This window comes from Chamaea fasciata, unplaced genomic scaffold (genome assembly GCF_029207755.1).
Source record: "Chamaea fasciata isolate MVZ Bird 193981 ecotype frontalis unplaced genomic scaffold, bChaFas1.0.hap1 SCAF_25, whole genome shotgun sequence".
Taxonomy (NCBI): Eukaryota; Metazoa; Chordata; class Aves; order Passeriformes; family Sylviidae; genus Chamaea; species Chamaea fasciata.
The window spans coordinates 2,702,934-2,722,519 of NW_027094110.1; the positions used below are offsets into that span (position 1 = coordinate 2,702,934).

A 19,586-nucleotide genomic window follows, 5' to 3' on the forward strand; every position below is an offset into this window, starting at 1 on the left:
GTGTCCCTGTCCCCCCCCAGCTGCAGTCAGACACTCCCTGCCCCTGTCCCAGCTCTGGCTGGAGGATTTTTGGCAGCACCAGGACTCCGCTCACCTGGGCAGAGCAGGGAAGGCTCGGGGAATTTGGGGGAATTTGGCTTTTCCTGCCTCTCTTTTTTTGTTGTTTTGTTTTTGGAGGTGTTTGTTTGTTTGTTTGTTTGTTTGTTTGTTTTGTAAAGAGGGAATTGAGGGAATACGCAGGGATCTGAAGGATTTGCCCTCATTGAGGGACCTGAGGGAGTTAATTCTGGATTACAACACCCATGGAGAGTCATCGTCCCTGGATTTCCATGGATTTTATGGATTTCAGCCCTTTTTAGAGCACATCCTTCTCCTCTTAAGAGGAAATTGAGGGAATACCCAGGGATCTGAAGGATTTGCCCTGGCTGAGGGACCTGAGGGAATTAAATCTGGATTGCAACATCCCCAGAGAGTCATCTTCCCTGGATTTCCTTCGATTTTACCCCTTTGAGGGCACATCCTGCTCCAGTAAAGAGGGAATTGGGGGAATAATCCAGGGATCTGTGAGGGATTTGCCCTACTGAGGGAGTTAAATGTGGATTACAACCCCCTGGAGCTGCTGCTTTCCCCTGCGTGCTCATGCCCTGCTCTTTCCCAAGGCCCCGGAGGAGGGTGGGGACAGCAGGGCCAGGGGAGCTTCTTCAGCAGCCTGGGGACAAAGGGACATCCTGGCCTCCCTTCCGTGGCCCGGGGCCATCCCAGCAGGAAGCTGGCTGACATTCCCGGGCCTTTGCTTCCTCCTCCTCCTCCTCCTCCTGGGGATGCCTGGCAGCAGCTCAGCCCTTCAGAAATGACCCAGAACCTCGCTGGAGCTCTTCTGGGGGAGAAGGAAATGATGCAAGGAGGGATTTGTCCACTTGGAGGAAGTTGGATTTCCGTCCTGGCCGTTCTCTAACCCACCTTTGCTTTTTTTTTTTTTTTTTTTTTTTTAAATTTAATTATTTTTCTTTCTTCTTTTTCTTCTTCATAAAGGCTTTTCTGGTCTGGGTGAGAGGGGGTTCAGGTGGTCAGAGCTTGGGGAGAGCAGCTGGAAATCACCTCCAAATCCTCCTGCTTTGGCTTGCAAATCTTCAGCCTCGGTTTTGCCAAGGGCCAGGGATAAAAAAACCTGGGGGAAAAAAAAAAAACCAAGGAGCCTCCAGGGAAAGGATGGAGGAACAGCAGTGGGGAGTGAAAATCAGGGAATGAGAGCTGAGGGTGTTCCCAGAACTTGTGTTCTGAAGCCACTCCTGCATCCAGAGCTGTCCCCTGTCCCCTCACACCCTGACCTCTGACCTCTGCCCAGGCCATGGAAATTCAGCTTTTTCCCCCACATTTCCCATCTGCAGATGGATTTTGGTGCTGCAGTGAGTGACATCAGGAGTGTCCCCAAGTGGGTGACAGCATCGAGGGTGTGACAGAACCCCAGATCTGCTCCCAGCTGCGAGGGCTGCGTGTCCCTGTCCCCCTGTCCCCGTGTCCCTGTCCCCGTGTCCCTGTCCCCCCCCAGCTGCAGTCAGACACTCCCTGCCCATCCCAGCTCTGGCTGGAGGATTTTTGGCAGCACCAGGACTCTGCTCACCTGGGCAGAGCAGGGAAGGCTCGGGGAATTTGGGGGAATTTGGCTTTTCCTGCCTCTCTTTTTTTTTGTTTTTCTTCCCTGTTTTTTGGTGGTGTTTGTTTGTTGTTTGTTGGGTTTTTTCTTTTGTTTTCTGGTTGATTTTTTTGGGGTTTTGTTGTTGTTGTTGTTGTTGGTTTTTTTGTGTGTGGTTTTTTTGGGTTGGTTTTTTTTTGGTTATTTTTTTGGTTATTTTTGTTTTCCTCTGGCTGGACGCAGCCAGCAGAGCTCAGACTTGCAGAGGGGGATGATCCCACCCTGTGTGGGATTCCCGCAGAGGGGAATCTGCTGCATTCCCAGCTCCGGGATGCTTCTGGGGAGAAACAAAGGGACATTTTCCACTTTCCTCCACTGCCCAGGCAGGGGCTGATCCATGAGGAAAGGCCAGGAAAAGGGTGTTGGATGTTTGTCCATCAACCCAGCCCAGCCCAGCCCTGCTGCTTTTGTTCTGCTCCTTGCAGGGATCCAGTGATCCAGAGGCTCTGCCAGGCCCTGGGAGCAGCTTTGGCAGGAGAGGCTGCCCTGAGCTCTGTCCTGGGCCTTGGGGACAATCCCTGGGGCTTGGGGACAATCCCTGGGGCTTGGAGACAATCCCTGGGGCTTGGGGACAATCCCTGGGGCTTGGGGACAATCCCTGGGGCTTGGAGACAATCCCTGGGGCTTGGGGACAATCCCTGACCTTGGGGACAGTGGCACCTGCCAGCTCAGGGCTGCTGGGACAGGGGTGATGAGGAACCAGAGTTGTCCTTGGGCAGGATCCATCCCGGGGTCTGGAGCATCCCTGGGACAGGATGTCCCGGGTTCTGTCCCTGCCCTGAGGGCGGCCGTGCCTCTGGAGTCTCCCACAGAGCCGGGGGGGGGGGATAAAAGCCGAGCTGGGAGCTTCCCTTGGATTCAGGGATGCCTTTGGGGTTTTCTGTGTGAGGAGGGAGCTCCAGGCCCTGGGGCAGTGACACACACTGTGGGTCCTGTGTCCCTTCCCAAGAGCCTGGAGCAGCTTTTCCAACCCTCCAGAGGCTCCCAGGTGAGGGACAGGTGGGGCCAGAGCCCTGCAGAGCTCCCAGGACATTCCACACCCGGCTGTCCTCCTTTTCCCAGCCCCTCCCTCCAGCCAGGCTCCTGGGGATTCTCAGCCTCTGGAGCTCCTTTCCAAAACCCCTTTTTGCTTCTATCCCGTGGATTTGGCTTTAAGAGCTGCCAGTCCTGCCGGGCTGGGCATCCACGTGGGAGGTGGGAGGCAGGAATGGATTCCTGGGGGGAAGAGTGGCAGCAGGGCCCGGGGTGGGGGTTTGGGGCAAGGTTGGGCAACGCCGGTGGTTTGAGCAACCCGGGGCGGGTTTGTTGTGAAAGGGGGCAAGGGGGCAACAACCAGAGGAAAAGGGGAAAGTGAAGATCTGAGCTCGGGGAAGAAATGTCACTTCCCCAAATCCCACTGTGCTGGAGCTCTTTGGTGGGGCTGGCTGGAATCCTGGAATCCGGGGGAAAAGGAGGTTTGTGAGGTCCTGAGCCTGAGCCCCAGCCCAGCTCTGCAGCCCCAGCTCCTGGGGGGTTTGCCTTTCCCAGCAGGGCCACTGTCACCTGCCACTGTCACCTGTCACCCCCTTTCTGAACCCCCAGATGTGCTGCTGACCCACGGCATGGGGGGAGAAGGGGCTGGGCTGGGCAGGGAAGGGTCCTGCCAGGACACAGCTCTGCTGTGCCACCCCCAGAGGTGACAGCAGTGACAGCCCAGCGGGGACACCCCGTGTGTGGCCCCTGGTTGGGTTCAGCTGCTGCTCCAGCCCTGCCAGAGCTGGGATTTGAGGGCAGGGATCCCAAATTTCACGTTGGGGCTCTCCTTGGCACCACCAGGACCTGCTGGGGGGGTGGCTCTGCCAAGGGTTGTCCCTGTCCCTGTCCCTGGCTGGCAGAGCCAGGAGGGGCTCAGGAGGTTCAGGAGCTCCAGCTGGAGCTCAGGAGGCTCCCAGCCTTCCACCACCTGCTCCCAGCCTGGCTGGCTGCTGGAGATCCCAGAAATCCCGCTGGGTTTTTGGAGGGAGCAGCCCAGGCTGGGATGGAGGTGTGGGAAGCCTTGGAGGGTGCTGGTGTGGCTGCTGGGGATGCTCCCAGCACACCTGCAGGCTTTCTTGGCCCAGAAAAGGGAATTTCCTGCCAAAGACAAAACAATTCATTCCCAGCCTGAGAATTCCCTCCTGCCCTGGGGTTTGTGGGGCAGCCACAGCTCCACAGGCAGCTCTGTCAGCCCTGGACATCAGCCTGTCCCCTTGGGAGCAGGGAATGGTGTCCCTGCTGTGGGTTTCCCTCTGCCCCTGCTGCTCCCTGCTCTGCTTTTCCCTCTGTCCCTGCCCTGGTTTTTTTTCCCCCTCTGGGCTCTCACAGCACTTTGCAAAGCGAGGAGAGTCCAGGGCTGATCCCTGCAAAGAAGAATCCACATCTCTTTTGCTGCCGGCTCCGAGCAGAGCCGGAATTGTCCCACGGCCACAAATCTGGGGACAACCTCCTGCTCCATCCCATAACGTGTCCTGCCTGACCCCACAGCACTGGGAGCTGCTGGTCCTGGAGAGGCTCAAGTGGGACCTGGTGTCGGTGACGGCCAACGATTTCCTGCCGCACATCCTGCACCGGCTGGCGCTGCCGGCCGGGAGGGCCCCGCTGGTCCAGAAACACGCCCAGACCTTCATCGCCCTCTGCGCCACGGGTGGGTGCCGGGCTGGCCCCGGGGAGCTGACACACCCGGGGTGGGCGCCCTGTGGTTTTTGGGGAGCTGGGGGCCTGCCTTTATTGCAGCCAGAAGTGGGGTGATGCTCCTGCGGGCCCTTCGAGGGGCCGCGTGCTGTGCCTGCGGGAGGCTGTCCAGGGCTCAATCCCAGCTTTCCTCAGCCTCTGGAGCCACCTCATCCCAGGGCTTCTCCTGCAGGCTTGGCCCTGGTGCTCAGCCTGTTCCAGGCTCCTCCGTGCCCGTTCCTCCCCGGGCTGGGCCGCCGCGGGGATGGACCCAGGGAATTCCCAGGGATGGGCTCCAGAGGGGCCCGCCAGCTCCCCTGGGATCCTGTGGGGCTGTGCTGTTCAAACAGAGGAGCCCCACGGGCTGTGGGATGATCCCAAACACAGCCCCGGGCAGGGCTCGCAGCCTTTGAAATGCCACACAAAGGGATCGTGAGGAAAACCCCAGGGAAAGCCCTGTCCCAAACTCCTCCTCACCCTCACTAACTGTCACCACAGGACACGGAATTAAGATGCTTGGCTCCAGTCAGGAGGCGGCAGAAATCAGAAAGTTTTATTTACAGTTCATTCAGCCCTTTTATAACCCGCTGCGCTAAAAAAAACCACCCCACCTTATTGGTCCATAGGGCTGACACCTCTCCCACTGGCTCAGTAATGGGAAAACCCCGGGGAAAACCTCTTCCCAAACTCCTCCTGCACCCTCACTAACGGCTCCTTCCCCCCCGGCGGCCGCAGACTACACGTTTGTGATGTACCCGCCGTCCATGGTGGCCACGGGCAGCCTCGGAGCGGCCGTGCACGGGCTGGGGCTGGCCCCGGGCGACGCCGTCACGGAGCTGCTGGCCGGAATCACGGGCACCGAGGTGGTGAGTGCCCCCCGGGACGGCAGCCGGGGGAGGGTGCGGGCTTCTCCTCTCCGGAGGGGCTCCGCTGGCAGCTGGGTGTGTCCCTGTGTCACCTGCTGCAGGTGGCCCTGCCTGCGGGTGGGGGTGGGGAGGGGGAGGCTGCGGTGGAGTGGTCATGGTGGTGGACTGGTCATAGTGATGGAGAGCCTGGGATGGACTGGTCATGGTGATGGACTGGCCGAGGTGATGGGCTGGGCATGGTGGTGGTCAGCCCTGGGGATGGATGGAGTGGTCATGGTGGTGGACTGGTCATGGTGATGGGCTGGTCAGCCCTGGGGTGGACTGGTCATGGTGATGGTCATCCCAGGGATGGAGTGGCCGTGGTGATGGTCATCCCAGGGATGGAGTGGCCATGGTGATGGTCAGCCCAGGGGTGGACTGGTCATGGTGGTGGTCAGCTCAGGGATGGAGTGGTCATGGTGATGGTCAGCCCAGGGGTGGAGTGATCGTGGTGATGGTCAGCCCAGGGGTGGAGTGACCGTGGTGATGGTCAGCCCAGGGATGGAGTGGTCATGGTGATGGTCAGCCCAGGGATGGAGTGGCCGTGGTGATGGTCATCCCAGGGATGGAGTGGCCGTGGTGATGGTCATCCCAGGGATGCAGGGACAGACTCCCGAGGGCCCTTGCAGCCGCAGCTCCCCTGGGATCCTGTGGGGTTGTTCTGCCCAGACGGTGCTGCCCGGGTGTGAGGAGCCCCGCAGGCTCTGGGATGATCCCCGGCACAGCCCCAGGCAGGGCCCAGAGCCTTTGAAATGCCACACAAAGGGCAGGATCTGTTCCCTGCCCGGGCAGGTGTTGGCAGGATCGTGTTCGGGGACAGGGACACGCCGGGCTCGGCATCTGCTCCCCTCCGTGTCCGGTGTCAGGGCCCTGGGGGGGGAAAGGGGGGCTGGGACATGAAACCCGCCAGGTTTGGGGCAGCAGGATGGGGGGTTCCCTTGGAGCAGGGACTGGGATCCTCTTGGGCTCAGGAGTTTTTCCTCTGCCCTTGGATCCCCTCCCCTGCCCAGGTGAGTTCCGTTCCCCTGGCAGGACCCGGACCGGGGCTGGCCGTGGCTGCCACGGGGCTTTGTCCCGGCGGGAGGCTCCCGCTCCCTTTGTGCACATGGAATTTTTTTGTTGTTGTTCTTCAGAGCTTTTTTGAAAGAGAGAATCAGTGCAGCCACCTGCTCCCAACCTGCCCCGGGAGGTCGGGGCCGGGCAGGGAACAGGTGGGAAGCAGGGAGGGTTCTGTGCAGGGAGAGGGGCTGAAATGGAGCCCAGCACCCCCCTGTCCCCTCCTGTCCCTCCCCAGCATCTGCCGTGCCCCCTGCCCAGGTGTGGGGTGCCTCACAAACAGCTCCAGCCCGGGCAGGACCACGGCAGCTCCTCCTGGGATGCATCCACAGGATTTTGGGCTCCTGGGAGAGCACCTGGGCTCGGCCTCCCCCACCCCTGGTGCTGCCGCCTGTCCCTGAGCGTGTCCCCTCGGGGATGGACAGCCCAGGGGTGGTGCTGGGGATGGTGATGGAGAGCCTGGGATGGCCAGGTGTCTGAGGTGATCCTGTGTCCATGGTGAGGGACAGCCCCTGTCCAGGTGTCCAGAGTGGCAGACAGCCCCTGTCCAGGTGTCTGAGATGATGCACAGCTCCTGTCCAGGTGTCCCTGGCTATGGACAACGCCTGTCCAGGTGTCCCTGGTGACAGACAGCCCCTGTCCAGGTGTCCCTGGTGACAGACAGCCCCTGTCCGGTGTGGGTGGCCCTCGGGCCGGGGTGGGGCCGGGCAGGAGGGGGCTGCGCTGACAGGAAGCTCCGGGGAAGGGGAGCCGGGGAAGGGGAGCCGGGCGTTGCTATTCTGGCTCGCCACATCCTCTGTCAGTTTCTAAGAACCCCTGGCGGATTCCTGGTAAGAGATTTCGGGGTGTGACAATGTCCCGTGAGGTGCAAACTGTCACCGGGCCGGGCTGGGCTGTGCCCCGGGCTGTCCGAGTGGGAGTTTCCTCCTCCTGCTCACAGCTCATGGGGGAAAAACCAGAGCGGGGTTTGCATTTCTGGCAAGAGCTGCTGCCGGTGGCAGCCCCCTGCGCCTCCCCGCGCCTGTCCCCCAGCTCTGGGGGGTGTCACAGAGGGGACGGGGGGGTGACAACCTTGTGAGCAGCTCGGGAGGCACAGCGGCGTTCTCCCGGCGTGGATGGCAGGGGCTGCGGGGTGGGATTTGGGGCAGGGGCAGCCGGCAGAGCTCCCGTGCCCGGCTCTGCTGCAGGACCACCCCGAGCTGTGGGAGAGCTGCTGGAGGGCCTGGGGAGCCGCGGGGGGATCCCTGTTCAAGGACAGCCGTGCTTTTTTGGGATCTGGGGTGTTTGCCCTGCCCTTGCCGCGCTGCTGAGGCCACACCCTGCCTCCGGGACTTGGGGAAGCTCCGCTGGACACAGCATTCCTGCAGAAAGGGCTCAGCGGGGAGGTGGGAGGAGGACAGCCGGAGCTTTGGGCTTTTCCTGGCGAGTGAGGGACAAAAATCTCCTTTTCCCCGCGCGTTGAGATGCCCTGGGCGGGTCAGAGGTGCAGCCCAGCAGCCGCTCCGAGCGTTTCCTACAGCTGCCAGCCCCGAGGAGCAGGGATCTGACGCCTCCTGTGTGTTCCCCTGTTCCAGGACTGCCTGAAGGCCTGCCAGGAGCAGATCGAGGCGGCCTTAGCCGAGAGCCTGAAGCAGGCATCCCAATCCCAGCAGGAATTCAGCGCCAAGGCGGCGGCCTACGGGGGCAGCCAACCCACCAGCACCCCCACGGACGTCACCGACGTCAACCTGTGACCAAGTGTCCTTTCCCCAGAGCCCCCTGGACACCCCCGGCCGGCTGCACCCCCCCTGCCCACCCAGCACCTCCGAGGGGCCCTTCCCAGGCTGGGAATGTGGAGCGGGATCCGTGCTCGGAGCTGCTGCAGGCGGCCGGGGGGGAGCGACTCCGGGGGCAGGGGAACGCCGGGCACGGGGAGCAGGAGCCTGGATGAAGTCGGGATCGTTTCTGTGTTGGCGTTCCCCGGCTCCCCGGGCTGTTCACGGCGACTTGCAGCCCATTGAGGGACAAAAATCATGGAGAGCCAAAGCCCTGCGGGACCCGGATCCTCGTCACCTCCTGCGGGGCTCGGGGAGCAGCTGCTTGGTGGCCCCTCGGTGCCCATCGCTTCGTGCCACGTCCCCGGAGCTCCGGGGGAAAGTCGTGCAGCTGCTTCTGCTCGGAGAGGACCCGCGTGGGGCTTTGTTTGTGTTTGCTGTTGGATGTGGGGTTTTGGGGACTCCCCGTCCGCTGGCCCGCGGAGGCTGCTTAATTTATTGTTCACTGCTGGGAAATGGGGAGGGAGGAGAGCTGGCGTTCCTCGGGGTGGGGCCTTGGATGCTGCTCTCCTCTCCTTCCCCAAAAAACAAAAAAAAGTGCCTTCCCCCTTCGTCCCTTCCCTGGCTCCCCGGGCGGTGGGAGACTCCCCGCGGAGGTTGGTCGGTCCTTTGGTAGCTTAGGCATCAGACTAGGATTTAAGGAAAACCTTTGAATGTGCTGCTATAGTCTGGGATGCATCATCTCCACTCTTTGCAGGGCAGGGATCTCGGATCAGGCTCGGGAGGGGGCTGTGTTCATCCACCTGGAATCCGAGCTGCCGTCCTGGGAGGGTGGAAAACTTTGCTGCGCACTTGAGTTGGAAAAAGCAATTACTGCATTTTTTTTTTTTGTATTGTTGTCGTTGATCCTGTTAGTTTTTTATAAAAATTGTTGTAAAACACAGGGGAAAAAAAAAAAAAAAAAAGAAAAAAAATAATGCTGCTTTTTCTATGAGAAAACCATTACAGAGCGGAATTAACCAGGAGAGAAGCCAGAGACTCCACAAGGATGGGAGGCAGACGCTGCTGCTGCTGCTGCCTGGGGGACTTCTGGACGTGTGGCTGTTGTCGTCCCGTGGGGGGGACGTGGAAAAGGAGGTGGAAATCTTCCTCTCTGGATGCCAGCAGCCCCAGAAAAACCCGGCGGATAAAGGTGGGGCTGCTGCTCCTCCCCTGAGCCCGCCTGGTCCGGAAACCCACGGAGCCGCTGCCTCCCGCCTGAGGAGGGCTGGGACAGAGCCTGGCTGTGCAAAAGGAAATGTGTTTCTTTTTTAAAAAAAAATATAAATATATATATAAATGAGTTTTTTTTTTTTTAATTTAAGAGTAAACTGGTTTGGTGTTCACTCGCGCGAGTCCCGCTGCTGGGAGAGCCAGAGAACCCCGTGATGTTGCAATAAAATATTATAAAGAAAAAAAAAAAAGAAAAACCAAACGGTGGCTCGAGGGTTTCCCTGCGCCGTTCCCAGGGCGGGGTTTGGATCTTCCCCTGCTGTGCTGAGGATCCCTGGGGAGCTCCAGCCCTGCTTTTCCCAGGGTGGAACGGGGAGAGGGGCAGGCAGGACCCTGAGGGACACCCGGGGCAGCTCAGGGATGGTGGTGGAGCCAAACACCTTCCTGCAGGTGCGGTGCCCCCTGGAGCAGAGGCAGCACCTTCTCCCCAGCAGGCCGGAGGGTGACAGGCACTCAGGTGGTGGCAGGAGAGTGCCAGGGGCTCTGTGCCCCTTGTGCTCATCAGCCTCCGGCTTCGTGAAGATAAGATAAAATCAGGAAGTCACGGAAGAGGCTGTGGTGTGTGTGTGGGGACCCAGCTCCTGCTCCTGCCATCGCAGGTGACAGCAGGAGCACTCTGCCCCTGGCACAGCTCGGGGTGCAGCAGGGGCTCCTCTCCGTGGCCCAAAGCTGCAAGGCACAGAGCTGGCACTGATGGTGGCAGCAGCTCCCAGGGAACTGCAGCCTCGTGGAAAAGTCCCCCCTGGGTTTTCCAGCAGAGGTGACACTTGGGGACAGTGCCAGCAGCAGGCCAGGCAGGTGGCCTCATGGCCAGGTGAGGACAGTGAACCCTGGGGGGCTTTGAGTGCTTGGGAAACCTGCGGGCAGGGAGTTCCAGAAGCTGCTGGGGCCAGGGACAGGCTGGACCACGCCGGGCAGACCCAGCCCCGACTGGCTGACACGGCTCCGCTTTTATTCCCGAGTACAGCAACAAGCCAAAGCGCCCCAGGGCTGGTGGCACCGGGGGCACAGGGGCTGCCCTGCCCCGTGGCAGCGGCACAGGGCTCTCAGTCCAGCGCTGTGGGCACAGTCCGTGCACAGAGCAGCAGGATCCAGGCGGGACGCTCCCGACCCGGGCTCCTCCAGCCTTTCCCTGCTCACTCCATGGCCACCGCCTGCTCCTGCCCTTCCACGTCCCTCGTCCTGGAGTTCATCAGCTCCCGGCGGATCTCGGGCGAGATCTGCGGGTGGCTGTGGAACTTGAGCAGCTCCAGCAGAGCCTCCTTCTGCTCCGAGGACAGGTCCTCCTTGTAGCGCTGGGCCAGGGCCAGCAGGCTCTGGTGCCACAGCACGGGCAGCGGGCGCTGCTCCCCGCGGAAGGCCAGGAAGTGGAAGACCAGCGCGTCCAGCACGCGGAAGGGCAGCGCGTACTTCTTGTCGATGAGCAGGCGCAGGAAGATGCTGTTGGCGCCGTTGTACTGCATCTCGGCCAGCTTCAGCAGCGCCGCGCTGCGGGACGGCGACAGCTCAGGGACACGGGGACAGCTCGGGGGACAGCTCGGGGACAGGGATACCGGGACACAGGAGAGGTGAGGGGGCAAGGGACAGGGACACGGACACAGGAGAGATGATGGTCAGGGGACGGAGCCATGAGAACCTGGGAGGGGCTTAGGGTCAGGACACAGAGCCACAGGGACACAGGAGAGGCCAGAGGTCAGGGGACAGGGGGACACGGGAGAGATGTGGGGACAGAGCCACAGGGACACAGGAGAGGTGAGGGACCAGGGTCCAAAGCCACGGGCACAGAGGAAGGGTGAGGGGCCAGGGGACAGAGCCACGGGGACCAAGCTGGGGCTTAGGGTCAGGGCATGGAGCCACAGGGGGCTCAGGGTCAGGGGACAGAAGAGTGGGCACAGGGTCAGGGGGGCTGAAGTGGTGGGGACCAAGGAATGGGCATGAGAGGGGCCAGGCTGGAGCCACAGCGACCAAGGATGGTCTGGAGCCATGGGGACAGAGGTGGGGCCAGGCAGGAGCCTTGGGGACAGATCAGGGACCACAGGGGTCGGGGGGGCCAGGCAGAAGCCACGGGGACCAAGGAACAGGCAGAGCCAAAGCCATGGGGACGGAGGATGGGGCTTGGGGACCAAGGAGGGACCACAAGAGCTTCTCCTCCAGGGGCCCCGGGAAAGCTCTTCCCCCCCAGCCCCTCGGGGCCTCACCTGGAGTGCAGGACGGGGATGGAGCACTTGGTGAGGATGCTGCCGATGATGATGGCCTCCCTGAGCGTGCACGTGCCGGACTCACACAGCGGGATGAGGATCCCTGGGAACGGGGACAGTCAGGAAACAACCACCCTCATCCCCAGGCACGGCCCTGGGGCTCAGCCCCTTCCCCCTGAGCCCTGGGGGTCAGCAGGGGAGGCTGCCCTGAGCTCTGTCCCGTGGGCTGGGGACAAGCCCTGGAAATCACCACTCGTGCAGCAGCAGCTGGAGGGTCCCTGCCATGCAGCAGCCCCTCGGGCACCCAGAGGAGCCCCTGCAGGAGCCCTACCCTTGAACCAGGCCGCTGGCTTGAACAGAGCCTTCTTCAGAGCCATGTACAGGTGGAAGTTGAGCCGCTTGTACTCGGCGATGTCGTCGCGGATCCGCGGCAGCAGCACCAGGTTGTAGAAGCGCTGGGCCATCCTCTCCTTCAGGTTGGAGGAAAAGATCCTGGCAACAGCAAAGCACGAAGGGGTGGATGAGGAGAGGAGGCCAGGCAGGGGCAGGTTGGTGTTGTGTAAATCTGACTCCAGTTATGGGTTAAAAAAGCCAAAAATCCCACGTCAGAGGGTCCCCGAGGTGACCTGACCTGGTGGCCTGGTACATGGCAGCAGCTGTCCACGTCTCCGGCTCAGTGATGTAGAGGATCTGCTCCCAGTTGGACAAGGCGGGAATGATTTTAAACGCCTTGGGGAGCTTCCCGCTCCTGTACTTGGACAGCACCTTCAGAGACAGGGACACGGGCCAGGCCGTGACTGGGGGCAGTGACAGCAGGGACACGCACGCTGTCCCCTCCCTCAGCACCCCAGGGGTTCAGCTGTGGGTTCAGCCTCACCTCCCTGACGCCCCTGTAGACCTCCAGGACACGGGGGTCGAGCTGGGGCATGGGGCAGCCCGAGATCTCCGACAGCGCCGTCTCCACCTCCGTCTGCTTCTCGGTGATCTTCTCCATGATGATGTCGGCCAGGGTGCGCCTGGGGCAGGGACAGGGACATGGGGCACCAGGGAGGGCTGGCAGGGGACAGGGACAGTGTGACACCAGGGAGAGCTGGCAGGGGACAGGGGTAGTGTGACACCAGGGAGGGCTGGCAGGGGACAGGGACAGTGTGACACCAGGGAGAGCTGGCAGGGACAGGGACAGTGTGACACCAGGGAGGGCTGGCAGGGGACAGGGGTAGTGTGGGACCGCGGAGGGCTGGCAGGGACAGGGATGAGCCCGGGGCTGACCAGGGAGGAGCGAGTTGGGGTCTGTGCAGGACCGACACAGAACCACGGGGAGAATCGGGGGCGGCACAGGGATGACACGGGATGCGGTGAGCTGGGGGCTGACGTGGGACAGGGACTGAGGCTGTGACAGGGCGCGGGTGAATCGGGGCTCGCATGGGGCTGACACCGGACAGGGCAGGGTCGGGGTCCGTGCAGGGAGGTGCCCCCCCCGGTGCAGCCCTCTCCTCACCTCAGCGGCGGGTTCTTGTTCATGAACATCTCGATGGCTTTCTCGTCCTCGGGGTCCACCTCCACCTCCCCGCCGTAGTCCCCGCTCCGTCCCGCGGCCGCCGCCGCCTTCTCCAGCGAGGGCCACTCCTCATCGTCCTCCGAGTCCGAGCCGGGACCTGCGGGGAGCTGCCTCAGCCCGGGGCCGCGCACCCTCGGGGGGCCCGGAGCATCCCGGGGGGTTACCGGGGGCTCACCGAGAAGGGCGCTGCGCTGCCGGGGGGCTGCGGGCGCTCCGGGGCCGTGCTCGGCCTCCAGCTCCTCCTGCTGCCGCCGCGCCTGCTCCAGGATGCGCCGGGACAGCCGCGCGTCCACGAACTCGTCCCCGTCCCCGGCGCCATCCCCGCCCGGCTCCTCCGCCCCGCCGGGGCCCCCGCGCTTCCCCCGCGCCCGCGGGGCCGCGTCCTGCAGGATCTGCTCGGCCAAGGGCAGCGCCGGCGCCGCGCCGGAGCCCCGCGCCCGCCGGGCCTTGGGCATCGCGGCGGCAGCGGGCGGAAAACGCCGCCTCCGGACAGCCGCCACCGACACGTGGGGACTGTCCCCGCCTGTTCCGGGGCCGCTCCGCCTCTTCCCGGTGTCACCGGCCCCGCCCGTTCCGGTGGGGGCACCGGCACCATGGGGGTCACCTGGTGAGCGCGGGGGGCTCCGGGACGGGCAGCGGGGTCGGGGGAGAGCACCGGGAGCGGCTCCTGGAATGGGGGGGGGGGGGAGGATTGGGATAGACTCCTGGAATGGGGGGGGGGGGGGGCACTGGGATGGGCTCCTGGAATAGAGGGAAGGGGGCACTGGGAATGGGCTCCTGGAATGGGGGGAGCACCGGGAGCGGCTCCTGGAATGGGGGGGGCACTGGGACAGACTCCTGGAATGGGGGGGAGCACTGGGATGGGCTCCTGGAATGGGGGGGAGCACTGGGATAGACTCCTGGAATGGGGGGGAGCACTGGGATGGGCTCCTGGAATGGGGGGGGTTACTAGGATAGGCTCTTGGAATGGGGGGCAGCACCGGGAGGGCTCCCGGCGGGGACAGCCCCGGGGACACGGGGAGAATGTCCGGCTGGAGGGTGCGGAGCAGTCCCGAGGACGCGGGCGGGGCCGGCGGAACCCCGGTGTGTCCGTGAGCCCCGGGCGGTGTCGCAGCGTGTCGCAGGTGCCGGTGGCCGAGGGCAAGAGCGTGCAGCAGACGGTGGAGCTGCTGGCGCGGCGGCTGGAGGCGCTGGGCGCCGACAAGCAGGGGACGTTCGGCGTGGACTGCGAGACCTACCACACCGCGGCCGCCCTCGGCACACAGGGTCAGCCCTTCTCCAAGCTCCTCTTCCCCTTTTCCTTTTCCTCCTTTTCCTTTTCTCCCCCTTTCCTTCTCCTTCCCCACCTAACCTGGAGGTGCTGAGGATCTGATGCTGGTTGTTGTGGTTTAGGGGTTACAGCGGCAGCGCTGGGCTGATCTTGAAGGTCTCTTCCAACTTTCATTAGTTTGTGATTCCACAATTCCTTCTTCCCTTTCCCCTTTTCCTTTCCCCTCTTCCCCTCCGTTTTTCCCTTTCCTTTTCCCTTCTCCCTTCTCCCCCTGGATGCCCACATCCCTTCCAGGCACTGATGTGGTGTTCACCACGGTGGCACTGAGCCCACACAGCTCCGGCTCTGCTCAGCCCTTGTTCCTGGCCAGACCCGTTGGAATCTTCCAGAGCAGCTTTTTCCTGCTTTTCTGGCAGCTGGAATTTGGAGGAGAGGCCGAGCCCAGGCTCTCTCCGTGCCCGTGGGCAGTGGGTGGGAGGTGGGTGCTCCTGGGGTTCTCCTTTCACCTCACCCCGAGCCACGCTGGTGTTTTCTCCTGGGGCTGCCGAGGATTTCTTTATTTTCCCCTGTAAATCTCCAGAAGGACACCCGAGCTCTTCCCTGAGTGGATACCACAATAAACGTGTGAGGATCCACAATTAAAGCAGGGAGGGCAGAGGTGGGAAGGGGAGCTGCCTTGAGGCAGGGATGTTGGTTTTCCAGCCGCCATAGGACACGAAGAAACGACACACACACAGTCAGAGCAAAAAGAGAGAGGTTTCTTTTTCAACTTGGAAAATAGATGATATAGATTTATATATAGATTGTAGGCATTGGACAACGACCATGGATTGGAGGCTGAAGGCTGCCACCTCTCCAGCTTTAGGTCATACTAAAAGTCCATTAATTGTCCCTCCTCAAGAGAGGAACGATAAACAAAAAGACAGTTTACAGGAAAATCCGGAAGGAAACTCCAGTACAAAAAACCACAAACATCAGAAAACTGAAGAAAAAACCCCCAAATGCCTCTCCGTGACTCCAGGGCAGACAGGGAAGCTGATGTACGTCATGCACAACTCCGAGTACCCCCTGAGCTGCTTCGCCCTCTTCGAGAACGGGCCCTGCCTGGTGGCCGACGCCAACTTCGACACGCTCATGGTGAAGCTCAAGGGCTTCTTCCAGAACGCCAAGGCCAACAAGATCGAGAGCCGCGGCACCCGCTACCAGTACTGCGACTTCCTGGTGAAGCTGGGCACCGTCACCATGGGCCCCAGCGCCAGGGGCATCTCCGTGGAGGTGAGAGCCCTCTGCGGAGGGGTGCGGAGCCCGCTGGGGAGGGTGGGGAACGCCTGGATACGCAGGGAAGTCCCACTGGAGAAGGGAGGTTTAGGAGTGGTCTAGTTGAGGGTGTCTGAAGCCAGCCAACAGGGAAGGTGCAGGGAGGTTATTTGTTTACACGGGCCTGGAGTGCCAGGAGAAAATGAGAATGGCTTCACAGTGCCAGATAGATGGGATATTGGGAAGAAAATCTTCTCTGTGAGGGAAATAGATTTCCCAGAGAAGCTGTGGCTGCCCCTAGATCCACGGAAGTGTCCAAGGCCAGGTTGGACACTCCTGGGACAGTGGAAGGTGTCCCTGTCCTGGATGAGCTTTAAGGTCCCTTCCCCAGACCATTCCATGAGTCGGTAATTCCCTGTCCTGTCTGTGTCCCAGTGATGCTGCTGGTGCAGCAGGCAGGTTTGGAGCTCCTCCCCAAGGTTTAATCCAGGCAGGTGCTCCAGGGTGAAATTCTGTCCCTGTCACTGGCTCCAGGGCTGTTTCCCAGATGGAATTCTGCCCCTGCTGTTACCTCCAGGGGATCTGGGCTGTGTTCCCAGGTGGAATAGTGCCCAGCTCCAGGGCTCCGGGTTTTGTTCCCAGGTGGAATACTGTCCCAGCTCCAGGGCTGTGTTCCCAGGTGGAATTCTGCCCCTGTCAGCAGCTCCAGGGCTCCGGGTTTTGTTCCCAGGTGGAATACTGCCCCTGCGTGATCGCCAACGACTGCTGGAACCTGCTGATGGAGTTCATGCAGAGCTTCATGGGCAGCCACGTGCCCGGGGTGCCGGCGGTGTTCGGCTCCCGGCACGACGGCGCCTACAGCCCCGGGGACACCATGGTGCAGTACATGGAGCTCTTCAACAAGATCCGCAAGCAGCAGCAGGTGCCCGTGGCTGGCATCAGGTGAAGGGGATTCCCTGCATCCCTGGCTGGATCAGGAGTCTCTCCAAAATGTGGCCACTGGGATTTTTTTTTTTTTTTTCTCCTCGTTTATCTTCGCCGTGTCGAAGTTTTCCGGTGCCGTGTGTAGTTCTGGGCGTCCTCCACGGTTTTGGGATTATTGGTTCTGTGGTTCTGTTTATCCACAGGGAAAAAGAGAAATTCCAGCCCAAAAGCAAGGGCAGAGCTTCTGAGACTACAGAAATCTCTTAAATTTATATATTTTTATAACCACTTTTGTGTTTTTGTTGTGTTTCGTCCCAATAAAACGCTGGATTTTGGGAGGAGGAGGAGGAGGAGTCCCTGCACAGTGAGGGTTGTGCTGGTTTGTGTTCTATCTTCCCCTGGATTTGCTTCAAGAGCTTTATGCCCCCAAAGCAAACATTTCCCTGTGAAAAAAAAAAAAAAAAAAAGCCAGGAATTTTCCAGTTCCTGGCACGTTCTTACCTAGCCTTCATCCTCTGTAGCTGATGGGAATGTGAAAATCTGCTGCCTCTCAGTGAAGCCCCTGGATAAATTAAAAAATAAAATAAATAAGCCTGGCAGGAGCTTTGTCAGGCACTGAGAGAATTCCAGCTGTTTTATCCCATTGTTTTTCAAGGCAGGTAGTAAATATCCTGTCCCTGCACACCATTTGAGGAATCCTGATGGCTTCGGATTCCATGGAATAAGGAAGGATTTGGGCAATAAGAGCCAGAAATTCATTGTAAGACATAATGATATCACTTCAATTTTTTTTCCCCTTCGTATTCCTGGGAAGGAAGCAGCGTTCCAGAAAAAATATTGTTGGTTCTTTGCCCATTCAAGTCTGAAGAGCAAAGCAAACAGAAATAATTTATCTTAAACAGGGTTTTTGGGTTTTTTTTTTCTGAAGCCAAAAGTTAAAACCAGCTGTTTTGTGGCTTGATTTTCTGGCTGAGAACTGTTGGAGGTTTTTTTTTTAAATATAATTCTCTGATTATCATTTATACCTGGAAACCTAATTAACTGATACTTGTGAGCATTTAATAAATTTAATCAGCACAGGGCCCAGAAAGAGGTGGTTCATGAGCCATAAAGAAATGGCACAACGTCCCCCAAGTGTGCTAGAAATTCCAACATGCTGAATATACTGATTTTTTTGCAGCTCTTAGCCCCAAGTTCACGACTTGCGTGGGACTGTTCAGCGGTGAAAATTCACTGAACAGTCCAGTTCCACCTGGTTAAACTGGGGAAAACTTAGGGAAACAAACTGGGAAAACTTAGGGGAACAAACTAGGATTTGTAGGGATGGTTATTCCCTGTCCTGTTTCCCATTACCAGCCTTAAGGTTAAAAAAACAAAAAAAAACAATAAAAAAAACTCCTCTTAATGAGCAGATTAGTCACGGTGAATGTTGGTAACGCTTTGTTAATTCCCGAGGCTGCTCCGTAACCGGAGATGGCAAAACTCTGCTCGTGTGCCTCAAAACCGGGGGAGTGTGTGCTGGAATCCCTGGGGATTCCTGGGGTTTTATTAATACATTGTGCTGTTCCTGGAGCTCAAGAAAAGGGACCCCTGGAGCCACGTTCTGCCTTTAATTAACCCCTTGACGTCAGTGGGTTTCCAGAGACGTGAGGATGAGGAGGATTTAGTCCTCTATGTCCCAGCAAAACACGTTGCTGCATTGTGGGAATGGCTCTGCGGCTTTTCGCTCCCGTGATGGCCAAAAATATTCTTTTTCCCTGAAAAAAAAAAAAAAAAAATCCTCATTTTGCTTGTCAAATCACAGTCTGGAAGGTTGTTTTGTGTTCTCAGAGGTAGAGGTGGCCACGCTGAGGTCCTGCTCCATTGTGGATCCTTTTTTTTTTTCTGCTTCTGCCCCTCTCTAAATCTTTGTCAGTGTTGTTTCATTCCCTAAATCGAAGCCTGACCAAGAGAGAGCAGGGATTTTGGGGAATGGAGGCCTCACCCTTGCATGGTTTATAATTTATATTTATTTTTTGATACAGGTGATGTTATCAGAGTGCTTCAGTGGCAGAGCCGGTCCCAAGCCTTGCTGCCACCCCAGGGGGTTTTTGGGGCTTTTGTTCTGTTCTTGTGCCGTGGCACTTTTTTATTGTCACAAAGAGAGTGAGGATCGTTACTCTCCAGTTTTAATTCTTAGACGTTGCAGGCTCGTTGCAGCTGTGCCAGTGCGGATTTCCGTGCAGGTACAGGGTCAGAAAACCTGGCCACCATCCCCTCAGCGTCCCTGTCACCTCAGGGGCCATGTGGGGTCTGACCCCCGTTAGCCCAGAGCCCCCACCTCAAGTTCTCCATCACCTCATGGTCCCCACAGCCCCCTTGGACCCTTCCCATCATCTCAGGGACCCTTTGGGGTGTCCCCTCACCACCTCAGGGACCCTTTGGGGTGTCCCCTCACCACCTCAGGGACCCTTTGGGGTGTCCCCTCACCACCTCAGGGACCCTTTGGGGTGTCCCCTCACCACCTCAGAGACCCTTTGGGATGTCCCCTCACCACCTCAGGGACCCTTTGGGGTGTCCCCTCACCACCTCAGAGACCCTTTGGGATGTCCCCTCACCACCTCAGGGACCCTTTGGGGTGTCCCCTCACCACCTCAGAGACCCTTTGGGATGTCCCCTCACCACCTCAGGGACCCTTTGGGGTGTCCCCTCATCACCTCAGAGACCCTTTGGGGTGTCCCCTCACCACCTCAGGGACCCTTTGGGGTGTCCCCTCATCACCTCAGAGACCCTTTGGGGTGTCCCCTCATCACCTGGGGGTCTCCGTCACCTCAGATCCCCCACAGCCCCCTCCATCACCTCAGGGACTGTTTGGGGTACCCCCTCATCACCTCAGGGTCTCCCATAGCTCCCCCCTTGGCCCCCTCATCACCTCAGGGATCCTTTAAGGTGTCCCCCCAGTCCCCTCAGGGTGTTCATCACCTCAGAAGAGCCTGGGGACCCCCCCCCCTCACCTCAGGGCCCCGCTGGGG

The 19,586-nt window shown here is 59.9% G+C and overlaps 3 protein-coding genes across 5 annotated transcripts in view; 2 read left to right on the top strand and 1 right to left on the bottom strand.

The window, feature by feature from the left end:
• The window catches only part of CCND3 (cyclin D3), a 37,407-nt gene extending 27,870 nt beyond the window's left edge, over nt 1-9,537 (top strand). For both annotated transcript variants that reach the window (XM_066203706.1, XM_066203707.1), the window contains 3 exons: nt 4,196-4,355; nt 5,117-5,247; nt 7,917-9,537. In XM_066203706.1, the coding sequence (XP_066059803.1) occupies nt 4,196-4,355; nt 5,117-5,247; nt 7,917-8,075 (450 nt within the window). In that variant the 3' untranslated portion in view covers nt 8,076-9,537. The remainder of the gene's footprint in view (nt 1-4,195; nt 4,356-5,116; nt 5,248-7,916) is intronic.
• An 88-nt stretch (nt 9,538-9,625) lies between these two features.
• BYSL (bystin like) lies at nt 9,626-13,629 on the bottom strand. Its single transcript, XM_066203704.1, has 7 exons — nt 13,300-13,629; nt 13,065-13,221; nt 12,444-12,582; nt 12,198-12,331; nt 11,898-12,058; nt 11,567-11,669; nt 9,626-10,856 (listed from the first exon to the last, which is right to left on the bottom strand). The coding sequence occupies exons 1-7, from the start codon at nt 13,577-13,579 to the stop codon at nt 10,505-10,507; spliced, it is 1,326 nt and encodes a 441-aa protein (XP_066059801.1). The 5' UTR covers nt 13,580-13,629; the 3' UTR covers nt 9,626-10,504.
• A 40-nt stretch (nt 13,630-13,669) lies between these two features.
• Nucleotides 13,670-16,943, top strand: MED20 (mediator complex subunit 20). 2 transcript variants are annotated; one of them, XM_066203956.1, is made up of 4 exons: nt 13,670-13,731; nt 14,239-14,390; nt 15,416-15,669; nt 16,382-16,943. In XM_066203956.1, exons 1-4 carry the CDS (start codon nt 13,718-13,720, stop codon nt 16,595-16,597), a joined length of 636 nt encoding a protein of 211 aa, XP_066060053.1. In that variant the 5' UTR covers nt 13,670-13,717; the 3' UTR covers nt 16,598-16,943. The 2 variants fall into 2 exon arrangements, with proteins under 2 accessions (XP_066060053.1, XP_066060052.1); XM_066203955.1 differs by lacking the exons at nt 13,670-13,731; nt 14,239-14,390 and having other exon boundaries at nt 15,220-15,669.
• Nucleotides 16,944-19,586: the final 2,643 nt, after the last annotated feature.

Excerpts from the sequence above, each read along its gene's own strand:
- MED20 (XM_066203955.1), top strand. The coding sequence starts at position 15,220 with ATGGATTGGAGGCTGAAGGCTGCCACCTCTCCAGCTTTAGGTCATACT. Across the intron at positions 15,670-16,381 it reads CCAGGGGCATCTCCGTGGAG|GTGGAATACTGCCCCTGCGT; the intron begins GTGAGAGCCCTC and ends TTTTGTTCCCAG.
- BYSL (XM_066203704.1), bottom strand. The coding sequence starts at position 13,579 with ATGCCCAAGGCCCGGCGGGCGCGGGGCTCCGGCGCGGCGCCGGCGCTG. Across the intron at positions 13,222-13,299 it reads GCAGCGCAGCGCCCTTCTCG|GTCCCGGCTCGGACTCGGAG; the intron begins GTGAGCCCCCGG and ends AGCTCCCCGCAG. Across the intron at positions 12,583-13,064 it reads AACAAGAACCCGCCGCTGAG|GCGCACCCTGGCCGACATCA; the intron begins GTGAGGAGAGGG and ends TCCCTGCCCCAG.